General features: G+C 48.6%; 1 protein-coding gene across 5 annotated transcripts in view; it reads left to right on the plus strand.

Annotated features, from left to right (window-relative positions):
- KIF13B (kinesin family member 13B) overlaps positions 1-17,568 on the plus strand; it is a 193,385-nt gene that overhangs the window by 104,716 nt on the left and 71,101 nt on the right. For all 5 annotated transcript variants that reach the window (XM_084829433.1, XM_084829429.1, XM_084829431.1 and 2 more), the window contains exons 14-21: positions 1,462-1,592; positions 2,932-3,018; positions 6,535-6,725; positions 8,832-9,042; positions 9,790-9,952; positions 12,315-12,461; positions 14,724-14,873; positions 16,693-16,821. In XM_084829433.1, coding sequence (XP_084685559.1) covers positions 1,462-1,592; positions 2,932-3,018; positions 6,535-6,725; positions 8,832-9,042; positions 9,790-9,952; positions 12,315-12,461; positions 14,724-14,873; positions 16,693-16,821 — 1,209 coding nt within the window. The remainder of the gene's footprint in view (positions 1-1,461; positions 1,593-2,931; positions 3,019-6,534; positions 6,726-8,831; positions 9,043-9,789; positions 9,953-12,314; positions 12,462-14,723; positions 14,874-16,692; positions 16,822-17,568) is intronic.

The raw sequence follows: 17,568 nt of genomic DNA on the forward strand, positions 1-17,568 counted from the left end.
GTGGGTGTCTGGATTCCGACACAAACTACTTTGTCAGCCGGGCACCCCCAGTGGTTCTTGACGCTGTGTCTGTTTCTTTGCTACTCAGCGAGAAGGTGCAGCAGGAATGCCGTGGCGACAAAGCAGATTCAAAGGGGTGACCTTGGTGCATTTGCAAAAGGATACGGTTTCTGCTTGGCGCCCTGATATTTGCATGTTAGAGATCAGGGAGATGGGAAGTGGGGAGGAGAGGGAGAAAGAAAGCCTGTGCTTTCTGCTCCTGCTCTGATAGGAACAGGACAGTGTCCTCCTTTTTAACTAGAGGAGCTTAGTACAGCCACTTCTCTATGAAACAATTCACAGGCCCTCTAGAATTACCGGCACTGGCCAAATGTGTAAGTGGGTGTTATTCCCGGGTTCCCTGCAAACACTCCCAAGTCCATCCTGGCCTGGCCTGCGGTTCTCTGTCTTACGTTGCAGCTTTGACTCTCCTCTGACAAAAATAGTTGAAATTTTACTCCCAGAACAAGTCTGGCTTAAACTGCCGTGGATTGTGTGTAAGCTGGGCTGTGTGTGTTTGTCTTCTATGCACTCATCAGTGCAAGCACGGAATTTGGCTTGAGTATAGTATCCCAGCTCTGTAATAGTCTCTGGTTTCATTTATTTAAAAAACACACAAGCCACCAAGCCTCTAGTTCTCATGTTTGTAGAGAGAAGCTTGTGGCTGCTGAAGGCAAGAGGGACATGGGGAAGGTGCTTCGTACCACCCCTTCTCCCTTAGCCTTACTCCATGGCTGGCGTCGTTCACAGTCTCTGATATTCTAACCCCAATTTCCATGCCCTTGTTTCATTTCCTCCTGGCTTTGAATCAGACATGGAGTGCAAATATGTAAACGCCGCATGCCTGGTCATCTGTGGGGAGTAAGAATCTCTTCCAGGTTACGAGGCAGAGTAGCTGTATAGACAGCCGATAAAGCTGTAAAGAGACTGCTCCAGGGTATCAGAAGGTCAATCTCCTCCTGTACAAACCTGCCTGTCCACTCAGAACCTCTGGGGTGGGGTGGCATCCCTGTGTCCCCTGGAAGTCCCCTGCCCCGAGAGAGGCCCTTCACTCTGTGGCACCGTCCCCACCCCACCCTGAAAGGTTCACATGGCAGGGTTTTTTTTAGCATTCGTACACGAGCCATACACTTTTTAATTTTCTTGTGCCTTCAGCTGATTCCTCTTTAATCAGTAGCTCTAGTTCAGGGGTAAGCAACCTGATGCCCTCCAGATGTCTAGGACTACAACTCCAATATGACCTGACCATGGGCCACGCTGGCTGGGGCTCATGGGAGTTGTAGTCAAAAGGCATCTGGAGGACACCAGATTACGGAAGGTTGGGCTGGATAGGCTGGGTAGAAAAGGCAGCTTCACACAATGAAAACACTGACAGTGAATTTCTGCATCCTTTTAACACACCTGATCTGGGATCTTCTGCAGGAGCACACACTAATTGGGTCGGATAACTCCCAAGATATTCAGCTGTGTGGAATGGGGATTCTTCCTGAACACTGCATCATAGACATCACCTTGGATGGGCAAGTTATGCTAACGCCACACAAGAATACTAGGTGACCGAGTGTTTGTTTTTTACTTCAGGGTGAAATGGGGCATGGAAGGAATTCCAAAACGGAGTCTTGGGACCGTGCATTGCATCAAGGGAAGCTGTGTTTCCCCTCTTTCCTTTCTTTTTGTCATCCTGCTCGGTTGCAAGCGGAGTAAATTTATGCACATAATTTACATGGAATAGAGTGCCAGAACTGTGGGTTTTCTTGGCTCAGAACTTTTATGTATTCAGTTAAAAAAGAGAGAGAGAAAGAAACTCTCTGTGTGCCTTCTTGCCACTCCCTGCACTGACCAGAGGTCCCCAAACGAGTAACATGTCTAGGGCTGAGCTGTGCTCTCAGGCTGTGGAGAGCAAGATGCCATGGGGGGAGCCCAGATTAGCTGCTGCACACTGTCCCAAGGTCTCGCGGTCTGTTCCCTGCTGAGGTGTGGCTGGAGGCGTCAAGGAAGACTTGGAGGAGCTGGAAATGGAAGATGGCTCAGTTCCTGGGAGCAAAGAGACAAGGTGGTCACAGTCCGTCAGGCCCGAACATTGCAGGCTTTTAGGGAGGCCCTGAAGACGTCCTTCTTTTCACTGGCCTTCCCCAGTTATGTTCGATTGGACTGTTCCAGTTTTCATAGCTGCAGCTGTTTTGTAGATTTTAGTATTGTCTTGGCCAGACGTCGTATTGCTGGGGTTTGGTGTTTTTATGAATTATTTGCTGTTTTATCATTGCGTGGATCTTTATTACATGGGATTTTTTATTGTTTTAAACTGGCTTGGGAGGGCTCCTGCCCTGAAAGGCAGGCTAGAAATGCTTTTAAGAAATAATTAAGGGCTGCGGGGTAACCAGGACACTACGGATCTCCCCCCACCCTTCCCAGGAGAAGGATGAGACTGGCAACAACAGGATGCCTCACCTTTTTAAAGGATTGTGACTTCCCCAACCCTGGGAATGGTGATGTAACCAGTGAAGGCTGGTGGCTCTGATGTCAGTGGGGCAGTAAATCCGCTCCGGGTTTCAGTCAGAGCCAGCCAAAATTCTAAAGGTGCTATCCAAGGAGCAAATCACTTTGGATAGCTGCTTTAGAGTTCTGAGTGAAACCTGGAGCGGATTCACTGCCCCTCTGTCATTGGAGCCACCAGTCTCTAGTGGATGTAACCATGAATGGGAGGAGGAGATATTCTGTGTGCCCACCAAGTATCTGTGGCCCTCTTTCCTGGGCCAAAGGCGGTGACCCCAGTAGATCCACACCTTCCAACTCTTGCACTCTCTCCTTTTTAATAATTGGGGTGTGGGGCTGAGGGTTGGTCGAAACCTTGAAGCGGAAATGACCGTGCTTGTGTCTTTCCCTCCATCACAGGACGTTCGTCAACGGTACGGCTGTTACGGGCCTCACGCAGCTGCACCATGGAGATCGGATTTTGTGGGGAAACAATCACTTTTTCAGGTAGGCTGCTGGTCATAGATCGTTTTGTTTTGGGTCCTTTGCGTAGATCGCAGGCACAGGGCCTCAATGGCCTTTGGCAAACAAGGGAGTTGGGGCTCTGAAACAGGAGAGCTGGGGCTCTGAAACCCGCTTTGCGATATGCATCTGCTGAACATGCACTGCCTTAGGTATTGTCATAGATCCTGATGTATTTCATGGTCATGGTTTTGCAGCAAAGCCTTAAATCTTTTATGGTGGCTGTCTGATAGTCCTAAATTCAATTTTCCGTTTTCCTCTTCTTTTTTTAAAGGAGGCCACTGGAGGGCTTGAATTACCTGCCCAGGGGGAGGGGGGCAGGGGAAGAGGAGACAGAGGCTCAGCCCTCTTACCATTTGTGACAGCCCCCCCCCCCAATAGCTGTTATTTTTAGAAGGATACTGGAAGGGGCAAAAAATGTGGGGGAGTCAGGGCTTGGGGCTTGTGAATTTTGTAAAGGCCGCCTCCACCTTTCCCTCCATAATTTGAGGATTGGTTTATTTGCCCTCCTTGATGTTGAGATTAGCAAACATGGCCTTTGCCTTTTCAAGCTTAAATGAGTTCCAGCGTGCAGGAGGGAGGAACGCCCACTCTTAATAGCTGCTCGTGCCAGACTCTGCACCCGACTTCTCTGCTATAGATCCTTTTCAGAGCCAAGGTGGAGCCTGTGCATAATTAGGTTTCAAGGTTAATATACCCTGACATTATAAAAGAAACACATTTTCCCATTTACTGTTTTATCACTTGGAGTCTTGGTTTAATTTGGAAGTATTTCTTTTAAAAAAGAACAGTGGAATGGCACGTTGATATCACTAGGATTACCTCTGCCTCTACGGTTACAGACTAATGCCTGTACATTCTAATAACACTCTTAGATGCCATTCAGCTCCTTTTTAATTCCAAATTAAATCTGTATATCCAGCTGAAGGCAAGAAGTCTGTGGCTGTGTTTTTTTCTGCATGAGAGATATATAATCCTTAGGGCCGCTTCATATCCTTTGGTTAATTAGAGCTCGTCCAAGACTTTTCTGTGTTGGAAAATCCAAGAGGCACTCCCTCGCACTAATTCATCATGGAGCACAGTCTACCAGGATGCTCTCCTGCGCAAACATTACTGAAATAAAGAAGGGTTGCTCAAGAGCAACCTGGTGCCTGGACAGAACTATGGGATTCATTACCACAAGGTCTTCTGACAGCCAACCATGTGGATGACTTTAAAGGAGGATTGGACAAATTCATGGAGGAGAAGGCTACCCGTGGCTCCTAGTCCTGAGGGCTATATGCTCCCTCCAGTATTGGGGGCAGTATGCCTGTGTATACTAGTTGTTGGGGAACACTACCAGAAGGGTGCTATTGCACTCATGTACCACTTGTGGGCTTCCCCTTAGGGCATCTGGTTGGCCAATGTGTGAACAGAATGCTGGACTAGATGGGCCTTTGGTCTAATCTAGCATGGCTCTTCTTACGTTCTTGGAAGATCTTGCTGGTAGCCCTTCTCCCACTAATTAATATTGTGCACGATCCACCTGTGGGTTTTCTTATGCAAACCTTGTTGGAATATATGTTGTTCAGTCATTCAGTCGTGTCCGACTCTTCGTGACCCCATGGACCATAGCACGCCAGGCCTTCCTGTCCTGCGCTCTCTCCCGGAGTGTGCTCAAGTCCATATTCATTGCATCGGTGATGCTATCTAGCCATCTCATCCTCTGCCGTCCCCTTCTCCTTTTGCCTTCAGTCTTTCCCAGCATCAGGGTCTTTTCCAGGGAGTTTTCTCTTCGCATTAGGTGGCCAAAATATTTCAGCTTCAGTATCTGTTCTTCCAATGAGCAGTCAGGGTTGCTTTCCTTTAGGATGGACTGATTTGACCTCCTTGCAGTCCAGGGGACTCGTAAGAGTCTTCTCCAGCACCACAGTTCGAAAGCATCAATTCTTCGGCGCTCAGCCTTCCTTATAGTCCAGCTCTCACAGCCATACGTTGCTACTGGGAAAACCATAGCTTTGATTAGACGGACCTTTGTCGGCAAGGTGATGTCTCTGCTTCTGACTATGCTGCCTAGGTTTGCCATAGCTTTCCTCCCAAGCAGCAAGCGTCTTTTAATTTCATGGCTACAGTCACTGTCTGCGGTGATCTTGGAGCCCAAGAAAGTAAAATCTGTCACTGCATCCATTTCTTCCCCTTCTATATGCCAGGAAGTGGCAGCTGTGCAAATGCCTGACCATACTCTAGTGCAACTCCCGTTCATGTCAGTAGGATTTGTGCAAGAAATCTACCTAGGGGACCATATCTCATGGGCCAGATCTGTTTGTCTCTCCAACTCCATCCCCTTAATGGCGATCACAATCTACTGCCTGAAGTAGCCACCACCTTTCCTCATCTTTGCACCAGTGATGCAGCTAGTTAATTCTGGCTCCTGGGCCTTGTGGGGTGGGAGATGCTTTAGATGGCCGTGCGTATGACTTCAGTTGTGAAGTGCCCAACTCACGTTTCTCTTCTCTCCTCCCCCACACCAAACTCTATTCCATGTGTAGCAACTGGCTCTACATTCCTGATACGTTAGAGCAAAAAACCCATCCAAAACCTTTAAGCCAACCCTGGTTAGAAGAAGAAGAAGGAAGAGGACGAGGAGGAGCAGGCGGAGCAGGACTCACTTAAATCATAGCACTGCTATGGCTATAGGAATGAAATGGAGTTTGCTTCTGCTGCCCTGGTACTAAACACATTTACTTGGGAATAAGCATCATTCTGTTGTAGAAATGAATAATATTTTCAGAAGTAAAAATGAGCACCTGTAGAAGTGTGTATGCACAGTCAGCTGCCCCCTAAGCCTCAGATGTTTAAAGATAAGTAGAACGGAGGCTGCGGGATCAGCGTCAGTCCTCGTGGGTGCTGGCATTCCCACGCTAACCCAGGTGCTGACGCAGGGCCTGTTTGAGCATCTCCACACCAGCCTAAAATCCCACATTTAAAGCGGGGCTTTCTGCTTCCATTTTAAATGCAGCAATACGACGGACTCCTCCACACACTCTTCCTTCCCCCTTTTCCTCCCATCTTTCCCCCCCTTATCTGAGTCTTCCATATGTTTCATTATACAGCCCCTAGATGGCACTGTGGTCTAGCTCCTCTTATTGTGGGTTTTCCTCTTTTCACGGGGGGAACTCTAAGCGCTGTAATTTGATAGTTTATTATCTCTGATCTTTTAAACAATGGAATAAAGGTCATTTAGTGCGGGAGACGCCCTGGAGGGTAACGGCGTCATCTAAAGGACCCGCAAACGTCTGTGAGTAACCAATCTCAATAGCAGGATAAAAGCTCCGTGTGAAGAAGACCTTTGTCACTGGCCCCGTTGCCTACTACTCTCTAGATGATCCTTTGGGGGACTGCTGGACTTTGGCTCCGAGGTCCAGCCCTAGCTGTACCCCTGCTCTGCACTTAATGCTAATGGATCAGTTGATCAAAAATCAATATATTCATTTGTGGTAACATTTTCCTTCCCTGTTCAAGGCTGAATTTGCCAAAAAAGAAAAAGAAGGCTGAACCCGAGGATGAAGACAAAGACAATTCGATGAAAGAGAGCAACAGCTCTGAGCAGCTGGACTTAGATGGAGACAGCTCCAGCGAAGTATCGAGTGAGATTAACTTCAGCTATGAATATGCCCAGATGGAGGTGACCATGAAAGCTCTCGGTGGTAATGGTAAGGAGCATGGACGCTCTTCTTCTGGATTTATTTAGCAAATGCAGCACTGTGTCATCTGAAAACACTCTCAGAGACATTGTAGCTGGGGCAAGACTTGCAGTGTTGTGTCTCGGTGCCTTTCAAACTTCCTACCCTTGGGTTACCTTTTCCCCATCAACGTGTCTGCCAAGCAGCTCCTGCTTATCTGCCACAGGACCCCTGTGTGCTGTAGAGCATTCTGGGGGGTGAGGGAGTCTTCTGGAGTGCACCTTCAGTCCACATGGCTTCCAGTTCACCCCATGTGACCTGAGAGCATGTCCTAGAAGACACCCATCGCTTTCCTGTGGCTGCACGTTGTAGGGGAAGATAAATAGCAGTGGACGAGCTGGTCTTTCAGAGAAGATTGGCCAACATTAGCAATCTTCTCATTGAGGAACCCCTGGTCAAGTTTTCAGGGAGCTAAATACTGATGGATGTGATAATCGGTGATGTGCTTGTGTCTAATTTTGTTTTATAAAACCGATATACCACATTTCCTAAAAATGCTCAAGAATGGTGAAGGATGTAAAGCACCAATAAAATCACAATATAAGAGCTGGGGGGGAAAGCCCCTCATGTATAATAGCTGTCAGGGTTGGATGTGAGCCCATAGAGTCCCAAAGCAGCTCGGATTCTGAGGAGGAGATACAATCCGTGGGAGAGGAACCCTCTCAGGTTTCAGAGGCGCAGCTGGAGGGGGACCCCCCCCCCCGCTCACATTCCTGGGAATGTGACCCTGGGATGGAAAGGAGGGACAACTTGAGCTTTTAGACGTGAGACACAGGCACAAGCGAGAGGTTGCGGGAGCCAAGCTGAGGCGCTCAGCCCGGTTGGCTTGATGTCAACAGCTGCGCTCTGGGGCCCCATGGGAAAGGGGGAGAATTTCCCGTCCTACTCCTTAAGTTCAGAGAGTTGCCACGCTTTTCTCCAAACGGAGACCAACTGACGTCCTAACTCTTAGAAACCCCTGGTAGGCTGTTCCTTTGTATTTCCTCTGAGTCTGAGTCTCAGGCAATTAGCATCTGAAAGCTTCATTAGGTTGAATGGAAATAAAGCCTTGGAAAGCAGCCCTTTTGTCTGGGTGTTGATTCTGGCTATCGGAGGATTGAGAAGGCAACAGGGGCATTCCTGACAATAGCTCTCACATAGCTACAGTCGAGACCATAACCCCAATAGCTTGCCAGAAAAGAGAGGCAGCTTAGCAACCATCCCATAGCAAATTATAACGTTGCCCAGTGAGCCTCCCCGGAGAGCACATTCGACAGCCTAGGGGCCGCTGCTGGGAAGGCTCTGTGCCAAGTACCCATCAAATGGACCTCCTGTGGGTGGGACAAGGCATCCTGCAAAGATCTTGCTATGAGGGAGGTCACGTGAGAGAAGATGCTCTCAGAGATAAGCCACTGAGTCCAGGGCTTTATAGGCAAGAACTGGCACCTCAAATTGAGTCTAGAAGCAAATTAGCAGCCAGTGCAGTTTGGCCAAAATGGGGACCATACTGTGTTGCACGGGGACGTGAATGCACTGTGTTTGTTTGTTTATTTGATTTGAACCCTGCCTTTCTAGCAAGAAAAATAGCACTCAAGGCAGCTTGTCTGAGATATCCTATAATCCTCTGTATCTTTTCCTGCAGTACCCAGAGTTTCCCCTGTTTCTAATGGACCTGGCTGGACATAGCTGCTGCTGGCATGCTTCTGGCCTAATAATTTCTGATATCTCCAGACAGTGGCATGGTTCGCACATCACAGTAACCCAGGTTTCAGGCAGGTGTCTTTCCTAGCCCTATCTGGAGATGCCAGGGATCGAACCTGGGACCTCCTGCATGCAAAGCAGGGGCTCTAGCACTGAGCCACAGCCCTCCTTCAAATACAGCTGGGACCCTCGGTCCCCTTCCAGAAACCAGCCTGCTGCATTCTGAAGCACTTTGGGGGTGTTTTGCGGGGAGCGGGAAGCGCTGAGCCTTTCATCTGTTGACTGCCGCTTCTTAATTGTGATTCATTCAGCACCGTGCCTGAAGCCTGTTGCGGCGTCTTCTTTTCTGCACTCTCACCTTCCCCTCCTGTCCTGTCTTTCCCTGTGCCTGCCTAGATCCTATGCAGTCAATTTTGCAGAGCCTGGAGCAGCAGCATGAGGAGGAGAAGCGGTCTGCCCTGGAGCGGCAGAGGCTGATGTATGAGCACGAGCTGGACCAGCTCCGCAGGCGCCTGTCTCCGGAGAAGCAGCACTTACGCCCCATGGACAGGTTCTCCTTCCACTCCCCCAATGCTCAGCAACGGTTGCGGCAGTGGGCGGACGAGAGGTGGGTGAAGGGGACGTTCTCAAAACCTGTTCGTTTTCCTCTCCTTTTGTGGAGCATCTAACTCCACAGAAGAGGACGGGAAGCACTCGCTGCCCTCTGTCATGGCAATGAAGCATCTGGGTGTCCATTGGACTCCGGGAGCAAAGGGCTTTTTGTTGGTGGCCGAACGCTCCGGGCAGCCTGATCCGGAGCTCATTGCATGAAAACCAAGTACAAAACATGGCCTGAGTGAGCCACTTAGCTTCTGTATTTGACAGTTGCATGATATTTGTCAGTGATACGTTGGAATGCACCAGGCAGCAAGAGGAAAGGTGGTAAGATGCACCATAATCCAGTTCAGGCATCGTGACCAAACCAATGTCTGGCCATCAGGAGTGTGTTGCGGGCTTGCATGCTGCCTCCTCCTGATTTCTGGTTCTTGATAGCCATCATCGGAATCAGAGCAGCACTTCTAAAATTGGCAACGATATGACACCAACAGATGCAAAACCACTCTGACACCATTCAGATTCCAGCACGGCGGTCCCTTGAACAGTGTCATTCAGCTTCTCATTGGATGTTTCAGTTGAGATACATGCTGCAGCGTAGCCAGTGTAAGAATACCCTGCAGCGCACCACAAATTCCCAAACAGATGCAAAACGGGTCCACGTATTTGTCCCAGGGCAAAGCACATCCTCAGCAGTCCGGTAAGCCACGTGCTCTTTTTATGCATTGTAACATTTTGATTCTTCCTCTCTTTTCAAAAGAGAAGAGATGCTGAACCACAGCCTGAGGAAACTGAGGGAGCAGATCATGAAGGCCAACTCCTACGTGAGAGAAGCCAGCTTCGTTGCAGAAGAGATGGACAAAAGGACCGAGTACAAGGTTTCTCTGCAAATCCCAGCCTCGAGCCTCAATGCAAACAGAAAGGTGAGAAGGCACCAGAATGTCTTCAGCCCCATCCATTGTTGGTCCAGAACGGGGCCCGTTTGCCAGCTAGGCTGTTTTGTAGCAACCCAGATCAATCTTTCCTGCCGCTCCAAAGGTGTGTTGATCTGGGGTCTCTGGAAATAACCTTTTTGAGGATGTGACTGGCACATGAGACTTACCCATTCCATGTGACCGTTTGAGGTCTGCAGCCAGAAATGGGATATACTGTGTGAGTGTATGTGTGCGCTAATGATAAACTGGAGGGGTGTGTGGAATACCACAGTCAGGACAAAATGGTAACAACCTAAATAGAAGCAGTATTTAGAATTTAAGTAAGAACGACTTACTTTATAGCTGCAATTCCTCAAAAAGCCCACATGCATGTCTGTCATCACAAGGGAACTGCAATCATTGGCCAGCACAATTGGCAGGCAGGAGCAGACGTACTACTTACTGAGCAGTTGCTTAGAATGCTTAGAGCGAGTTGGAACATTCAGGGAAAGAGCCTGGCATATATCTGAGTGGGCCAATTCCTTCCTCCACCGCCCCGCACCGCCCGTCCCATGTAGTTAGGCTTCGCCTGTTTTTCCTGCTAAGAACCTGGTAGTAAGGAGAAACATGGGGAAGAAAAGGGAAAACTTTGTTTCTGCTGGGTAGGACTTACTATGTAATAGCATACGTTACCTTTATGATAATGTGCAGTTGTGACTTTCATATCTGACCCTTTTAAAAACACACACACACAAATCCAGCGCAGTTAATAGGTCAAGTGCAGGGGGTCTCCGACACTGCTCTTAAAGTGTGGGAAGGTTCATACGGGCACAGGAAGTCCTTCAAATAAAGAGGCCCCAAACCATTTACAAGGTGTACAAAATTATGCATGGTGTGGAGAATATGGATAGGGAGACATTTTTCTTCCTTTCCCATAATACTAGAATCCAAAGGGGTCATCCCATGAAGCTGACTGGTGGGAGATTCAGGGCAGATTAGGAAGGAAGGGCTTCTTCACACAGCGGAGAGTTAAACGATGGAATTTGCTACCACAGGATGTGGTGATGGCCACCAGTTTGGATGGCTTGAAAAGGGGGTTGGACAAATTTCTGGAGGAGAAGGCTATCGATGGCTACTAGTCCTGATGGCGATGTGCTACCTCCAGTATCAGAGGCAGTATGCTGGGGAACATGGGCGGGAGGGTGCTGTTGCACTTATGTCCTGCTTGTGGGTTTCCCATGGGCAGCTGGTTGGCCACTGTGTGAACAGAATGCTGGACTAGATGGACCCTAGGTCTCATCCAGCAGGGCTCTTCTCACGATCTTACGTTCATTTAGTGCTTTAAAGGCCAAAACCAGCATGTTGAACTGGGTCCGGAAATGCACCAGTAACCAGTGCAACGGTACAAAATCTGCATAATATGTTTTGATCATCTGGCCCCAATGAGGACCCAAGTGGCCCCATTCTGCACCTGCTGAAGTCTCCAGGGCACCTTCAAAGGCAGCCCCACATAGCGCACTTTGCAGTAGACCAGTCTGGATGTAATTAGTGCAGGCAAGACTGAGGCTATGGATTTGCTTCCTCTAGGTAGGGTGGCAGCTGACATAGCTGGTAAAAGGCCCTCCTCGTTCAAAACATGCTGGGCTCAGAACGAGAAATTGTTGCCCTTTGGACATATATTCCACAGTTTAATGGATAAACTGTATCAGGCCTGCTTGTGGGTTCCTGGTCGACAGCTGGTTGGCCCGTGTGTGAAGAGAATGCTGGACTAGATGGACCCTGGGTCTGATCCAGCAGGGCTCCTCTGATCATTTTCCCAAGAATGGGCCAGTTTCTAGTTTTTAAAGAGGCGTTTCAGGTTGGAAACCGGCACTTGTTGGCAAGTGACTTTGGAGGGACTGTAGTCCACCCCTCTCCCATAACCCACTCTGCAGTCATGCTTTTACATCCTTGCTTCTTCTCATCTTTCTCCACCCTAAGAAACTGCTCAGAGGTCGATGGAGAAGGAAAGCCAGACATGAGTGGATCACCGTTTGGTGATTGAGAGTGGTGGTGGCAGGGAGAAGTTTGGCTGAATTTGGCCAACAGATGCTGGCCCTAAATTTGGATGGGTGCTTTTCCTTCCTCTTGGCTCCTCTATAACCTTTCTTCTTCATTTCACAGATCTCCTTCCTGTCTGTTAGTAAGCATTTTACATTTAGCACTGAAAGGTGGTAGAGGAAAAGCAGAACAATAGTTGTCAAAAACTATTTGGCCGTGCTGCTCTTCTTTTCTATTTATGTGCTTGAGATTAAAAAAAAAGCTGAACACCCAAACATATTCCCAAGGTAATCTTTGTCATTTTATTTCCCTCCTTCTGTGCCCTGTGCAGCGAGGCGCAATTCTCAGTGAGCCAGCCATTCAGGTGAGGCGGAAGGGCAAAGGCAAACAGATCTGGTCACTGGAGAAGCTGGAGAACCGACTGGTGGACATGAGGGACCTCTACCAAGAATGGAAAGACTGCGAGGAGGACAATCTGGTACGTAGAGGTGGGAGGTATTGGCGTGGTCATGTTTCCTAAATAGTAAGGGGCTCAACAGGCACATGCACAACCCTTCGAGAAGCTTCTGTCTGTACCAGCCTTTCCCTGCTAGGTGTCCTCCAGATGTGTTGGACTACAACACATTTGGGAGGGCACCAGGTGGGGGAAGGGTGTTCTGTACTATTACTTCTTACAAGCACTGGGAAGAGAACTTTGGGCCCAAATGTGGGGTTGCATGATGATGGGGGTCGTGGTTAAACTGTTAAACTTTGCATTTCAGGGGTGGGGGTGAACTTCAAGCATAGGGAAGTACGGACCTCCCTTGGCTCCTCCATGTTGCCGGCCCCCATTCTGAAATCCCTCAGAATGATGCTACATCACAACGTCCTCCTGGAGCTGGGAGGAGCCCCGCGGCATTTCGTGCTTCCACGCCCTTGAAGTTCTCCCCACCCTCTTACTGCTGTTATGAGCGTGTTTCTGCTTTTCTGAGGTTAATTGCTGGATCCTTGAAGATCCCGAAGCAATTGGGCAGGCTAAACCCAAAGAAATGTTTGGGTGTTTTTTAACTAGGGCTACTAGAAGGCTTAGGGGCCGCAGTGGCTTAGTGGTTAAGACGCTGAACTGCAGACTGGAAGGTCGGCAGGTCAGCAGTTCGAGACCCGAGTGCCGCGTGACGGAGTGAGCTCCCGTCTTCAGTCCCATCTCCTGCCAACCTAGCAGTTCGGAAGCAAGAAATTGCAAGTAGATAAATAGGTACCGCCTCGGCGGGAAAGGTAACAGCGTTCCGTGCACCTTGGTGTTCAGTCATGCCGGCCACATGACCACGGAAGCGTCTTCGGACAGCGCTGGCTCTTCGGCTTAGAAACGGGGATGAGCACCGCACCCTAGAGTCGGACACGACTGGTTGGGGACACCTTTATCTTTACCTTTTTACTAGAAGGCTTAGCTGCTTTTCTTCTAGCCAGCTAATTTTGTGGTGCTCCCATGAACAAATGGCTGTAGGTGCTTCAGTTGTGTTGACTCAGGAGAACAGACTTCCCCAACGTGGCCCTTTCCAGATGTGCTCGGCTACAACTCTGCTGTTCTGACACCACTCAGCTGAGCAGCACAGGCAATGGTGGGGCTCCGGGAAAGATCGTGTGGAGGGGAGGTTTAAACTCTCTTCCAACTGGTCGTGGCTCACCAGGGTTTCAGGCAGTGAGAAGCCTTCCCCATTACTCGCTACCTGGTCTTTTCAACTAGAGATGCCAGGGATTGATTCTGGGGGCTTCTGCATACAAAGCACGTGCTCTTCCACTGAGTTATGGGGTGTGTAGGAATGTGCATACATGCACGTGCGACTTTAAACCCTATAGAAAGAATGGCCATAGGGGGGCTTAAAAGGGAATATTTTAATGGGAATATTGGGAACAGGTCTGTGAAGGATAGTTGAGACTAGTCCCAACAACCCTGCAAGGTAGGAGAGGCCAAACCTGACCACAAATCCCCACAATAACCCAGTAGCCTTCCACCCAGGTCAGTAAACACTGAAATCAGCACTGAAGTTATGCAGAACACACACACCAGCTGAAAGCTGGGGAAACGTTGGGGAGACATTGAAGGGAAAGGGACAGTTGGGAAGGGAAGGGGGGAGGTGGTAGGTTGTACAGGAAATTACCAGCAAGATTATAATCAGCAAAACACCTAGGAACGCTGAGAGCCTTTGTACGCACCCCCAAGCAGAATAACAAAGCTAGCTAGTCAATCCTATACATACCAAGTATGGGCCTTCCAGGATAGTCTCCAGCCATCAACACATCCACAAGCCATCAGAGCAAAGGAAGACGACCCGCCTCTTCCTCCACCCACTATTTAAGGCCCGGCTCTAGCAACCCAGGGCAGAATTCCTTTAGCCAATCAGAGCTCAGCCCCGGGGCGCCCCACCCTCACCTCAGAAGAGGCAGGATCTTCCCACCAGATCCCGCTGTTACCTCTTTCCCAGTTAACACGTACTGAGCCTGGCCTTGAGCAGCAGGGCCGAGGAGCTGCTAGGTAACAACCAGCTCCAGGGGGTCACCTCGGATGGGGCAGCCCAGCCTGTTCTCATGGCAGAGAGCAGGACTTCATCCTGGACAGGGTCCTTTTCAGTTATTGGGAAGTCTGTTACAGGGCAGTACCTTTCAAATGTTGTTGTGCCCCATCTTGAGCCTATGGATCAGCTAGGTGAGGATCTGTTTCCAACATAACTTGATCACTTTCTTTCCCTCTCTACAACTCAAGGTCATGAGGTCTTACTTCAGGCGAGCAGATCCTTTTTACGACGAGCAGGAGAACCACAGCCTCATTGGAGTAGCCAACGTCTTCCTCGAGTCCCTCTTTTACGATGTGAAGCTGCAGTACGGTGTGCCCATCATCAATCAGAAGGGAGAGGTGATGCTTCTAAATGGCCACGTTGCACAATCAGTTCATAGGCTCATAATTACCCAGTCGCTTATTTGAGCATTACAGTTCAGTGCACAATTACAATCGATTCTCCATCGCTTGACATACCATAGAGGCTGGGAGTAGCCAACTGCATTAAATTACATCCCCAGTCCTTCATAACTCTTTGCTCCATCCCCCCAGGTTCGTCTTGGAAGAAATTGACTGGATGATTATGTGAAGTGTATGAGAGGGCAACTGTTTATGTTGGTGCATTTATGTTTAAAATGATTTTTGAATTTAGGTACCCCCCACCCCATTTTTTCATATAAGTCAAGTTGGCCCTCCTGCATAATAAAGCTGGAACCAAACTATACTTGTGTGTGAGTCGTTCTCCCTGAACTGACAAACCCATGTCTGGGCTGTATCACTTCAGACAGCTGAGGGTGGGTGGGGGCTCACATGACTGAGTGATCCCCCACCCCCAAAATTACTTCCCACATTGAAAACTAGGGATGTATGAGAACTTCATTTTTGCTCACAAAACATGCAAGAATTCCCCATCAGAAGCTCCAAATGTGAGCACATGTCCAGGGAAAACATTCATATATTGTCGAACACATGCTCACGTCCGTCTCATTCCCAATTCCCAGTTTGATTTGCGCATATTTCCTAAGTTGAGCAAATTTCCTGCTTGGATTGAATCAGCTCCGCTTTAGTCTATGGAGGAAAGTTGCACAAATTAAGGTAAATTTGCACAAATCTCACATTCGATCACTGCTGCATTTGTGCAAGTTTCCCATCTGCACACAGCAAGCAGTGATTGCAAATGGGAGTCGGGCACGAGACGAGCATTAAGATGTTTGGAGAATCCTGGTGATGTCAAACATTGCTTGTTTGCCCATCCCAAGCATCGTTTCTTTGCATGGATTTATGTATTATGTATTTTTACATGGAGAAACTTTAAATTATGTGAGCCCCCCAACTGATGTCTGAACTGGTACAGCCCGGACATAGCACTCTAACTTAGCCCCTTGGTGAGAACTGTTCCTCAGAATCTGTGCACAGGGAAGATGATGCAGAACTGAGCAGCAAAGGGCTTCCCACTGGCAGCTCTTGTGTCTCCAGTCCCTCCACTGAGCACACACCAAGGACCAATCCCTTTGCAGTTGCACTGATCCTTTTGTTCCATTGGCAGCTGTTTTTCTGCACCATTGGGGCTACGTCTCCCACCTGGGGATCGTGGGAAGCTGCCCTCTGAACCTGATGGATGGCACATCTTTATTTGTTACAAGATTTTATTTCTTCAAATAATTACACGAATTCTCTCCAGAACTATTTATTTATTTATTTATTACATTTCTACACCGCCCAATAGCTGAAGCACTATTTAAAACATAATTATAGTACAATAAAAATCAGTAAGTCATTTAATATCCAGCACAGCAGAAAAGCCCGGGTAAACATATACCAACACAACACCATAAAATAGAAAATGGATTGCAAGAGCTAAAGGCACCCGTTGGGTACAAGAACTAAACCCAAAGCGCAGGGACTAAAATGACAGATCTTTAAAAGCCCGGGAGAAAGTCTTAGCTTGATGCTGAAAGGATAATAATGTAGGTGCCAGATGAGTGTCCCTAGGCAGAGCATTCCAAAGCTGGGGGACCAACACTGAAAAAGCCCCCTCTCTTCTGGTCACCGTCCAAATGGTGGGAGCATGCCTTGATAGTCTGCAAATATGGTTTTGAAAAATAATATACACCAGTGTTGTTTGGGTTCCTAAAACCCTCTCTCCTGTATTTGTGGGGTTTGTTTTCTCGAATAGGTGGCAGGCCGTCTGCATGTTGAAGTGGTGTGTGTGAGCGGAGAGATTGGGGAGCGCATCGCAGGTGGCGACGACAGCATGGAGGGGTTTGCTGAGAACGACCAGCAGGAGCACAAGTTGGTATGCATGGTGAGTTGAGAGCCCCCTTGCCTTTTCAAAACCACAGCTCGCATTTGTAGAGCACAGGAAGAGTGATTAGCCAGCCTTGCCCCAACCCTCGTGCCCTCCAGATGAGGTGGACTACAGATCCCATCACCCCCAGCCAACTGAAGCAGCATACCTCTGAGTGCCAGATGTTGGTGTTAAAGAAAGAGGAGATGGCTGTTGCCTTTGTGCCATGCCTGTGGTGTTCCTGGAGGCATCTGGCTGCCCCCTGTTGGAAACAGGATGCTGGATTAGGTGGGCCTTGTTCTGATCCAGCAAGGCCGTTATTATGGCTGGGATAGTTCTGTTACAGGACTGATTAATTAGGAATTCTCCCCCGCCCCCCTCCTCTGGGAACCGGGTTGCTGCTTTCTCGTGGTGTGATAAGGTGACAGCAGCAATACCAGTGAGTTGTGGGAAGTTTCAGCATGGCCCAGTATGATATGCTGGCTTATGTGCCATCCACTTGAAGCGAAGGAACTCTGTTTTGTAGCCAGATGCCCCCAGTTGACTGAGAACCTGCTCTGTAGAATATTGTGTTGCCATCTCCCTCAGTCTGTTTATTTATTTATTTGATTGGTACCCCACCGTTCTACCAGAAAGGACACTCAAGGCGGCTTACAATCAACGATAAAAACAACAGGAAGCAAAGACATTAAAATGCAATTAAAAACAATTAAAAGCACAACAACAACAACGTAAAAATACCTCAACAGGCCCGCTTACACACCC

The sequence above is a fragment of the Heloderma suspectum genome, chromosome 1 (genome assembly GCF_057233095.1).
Source record: "Heloderma suspectum isolate Gila_16-S chromosome 1, 16-S_ref, whole genome shotgun sequence".
NCBI lineage: Eukaryota > Metazoa > Chordata > Lepidosauria > Squamata > Helodermatidae > Heloderma > Heloderma suspectum.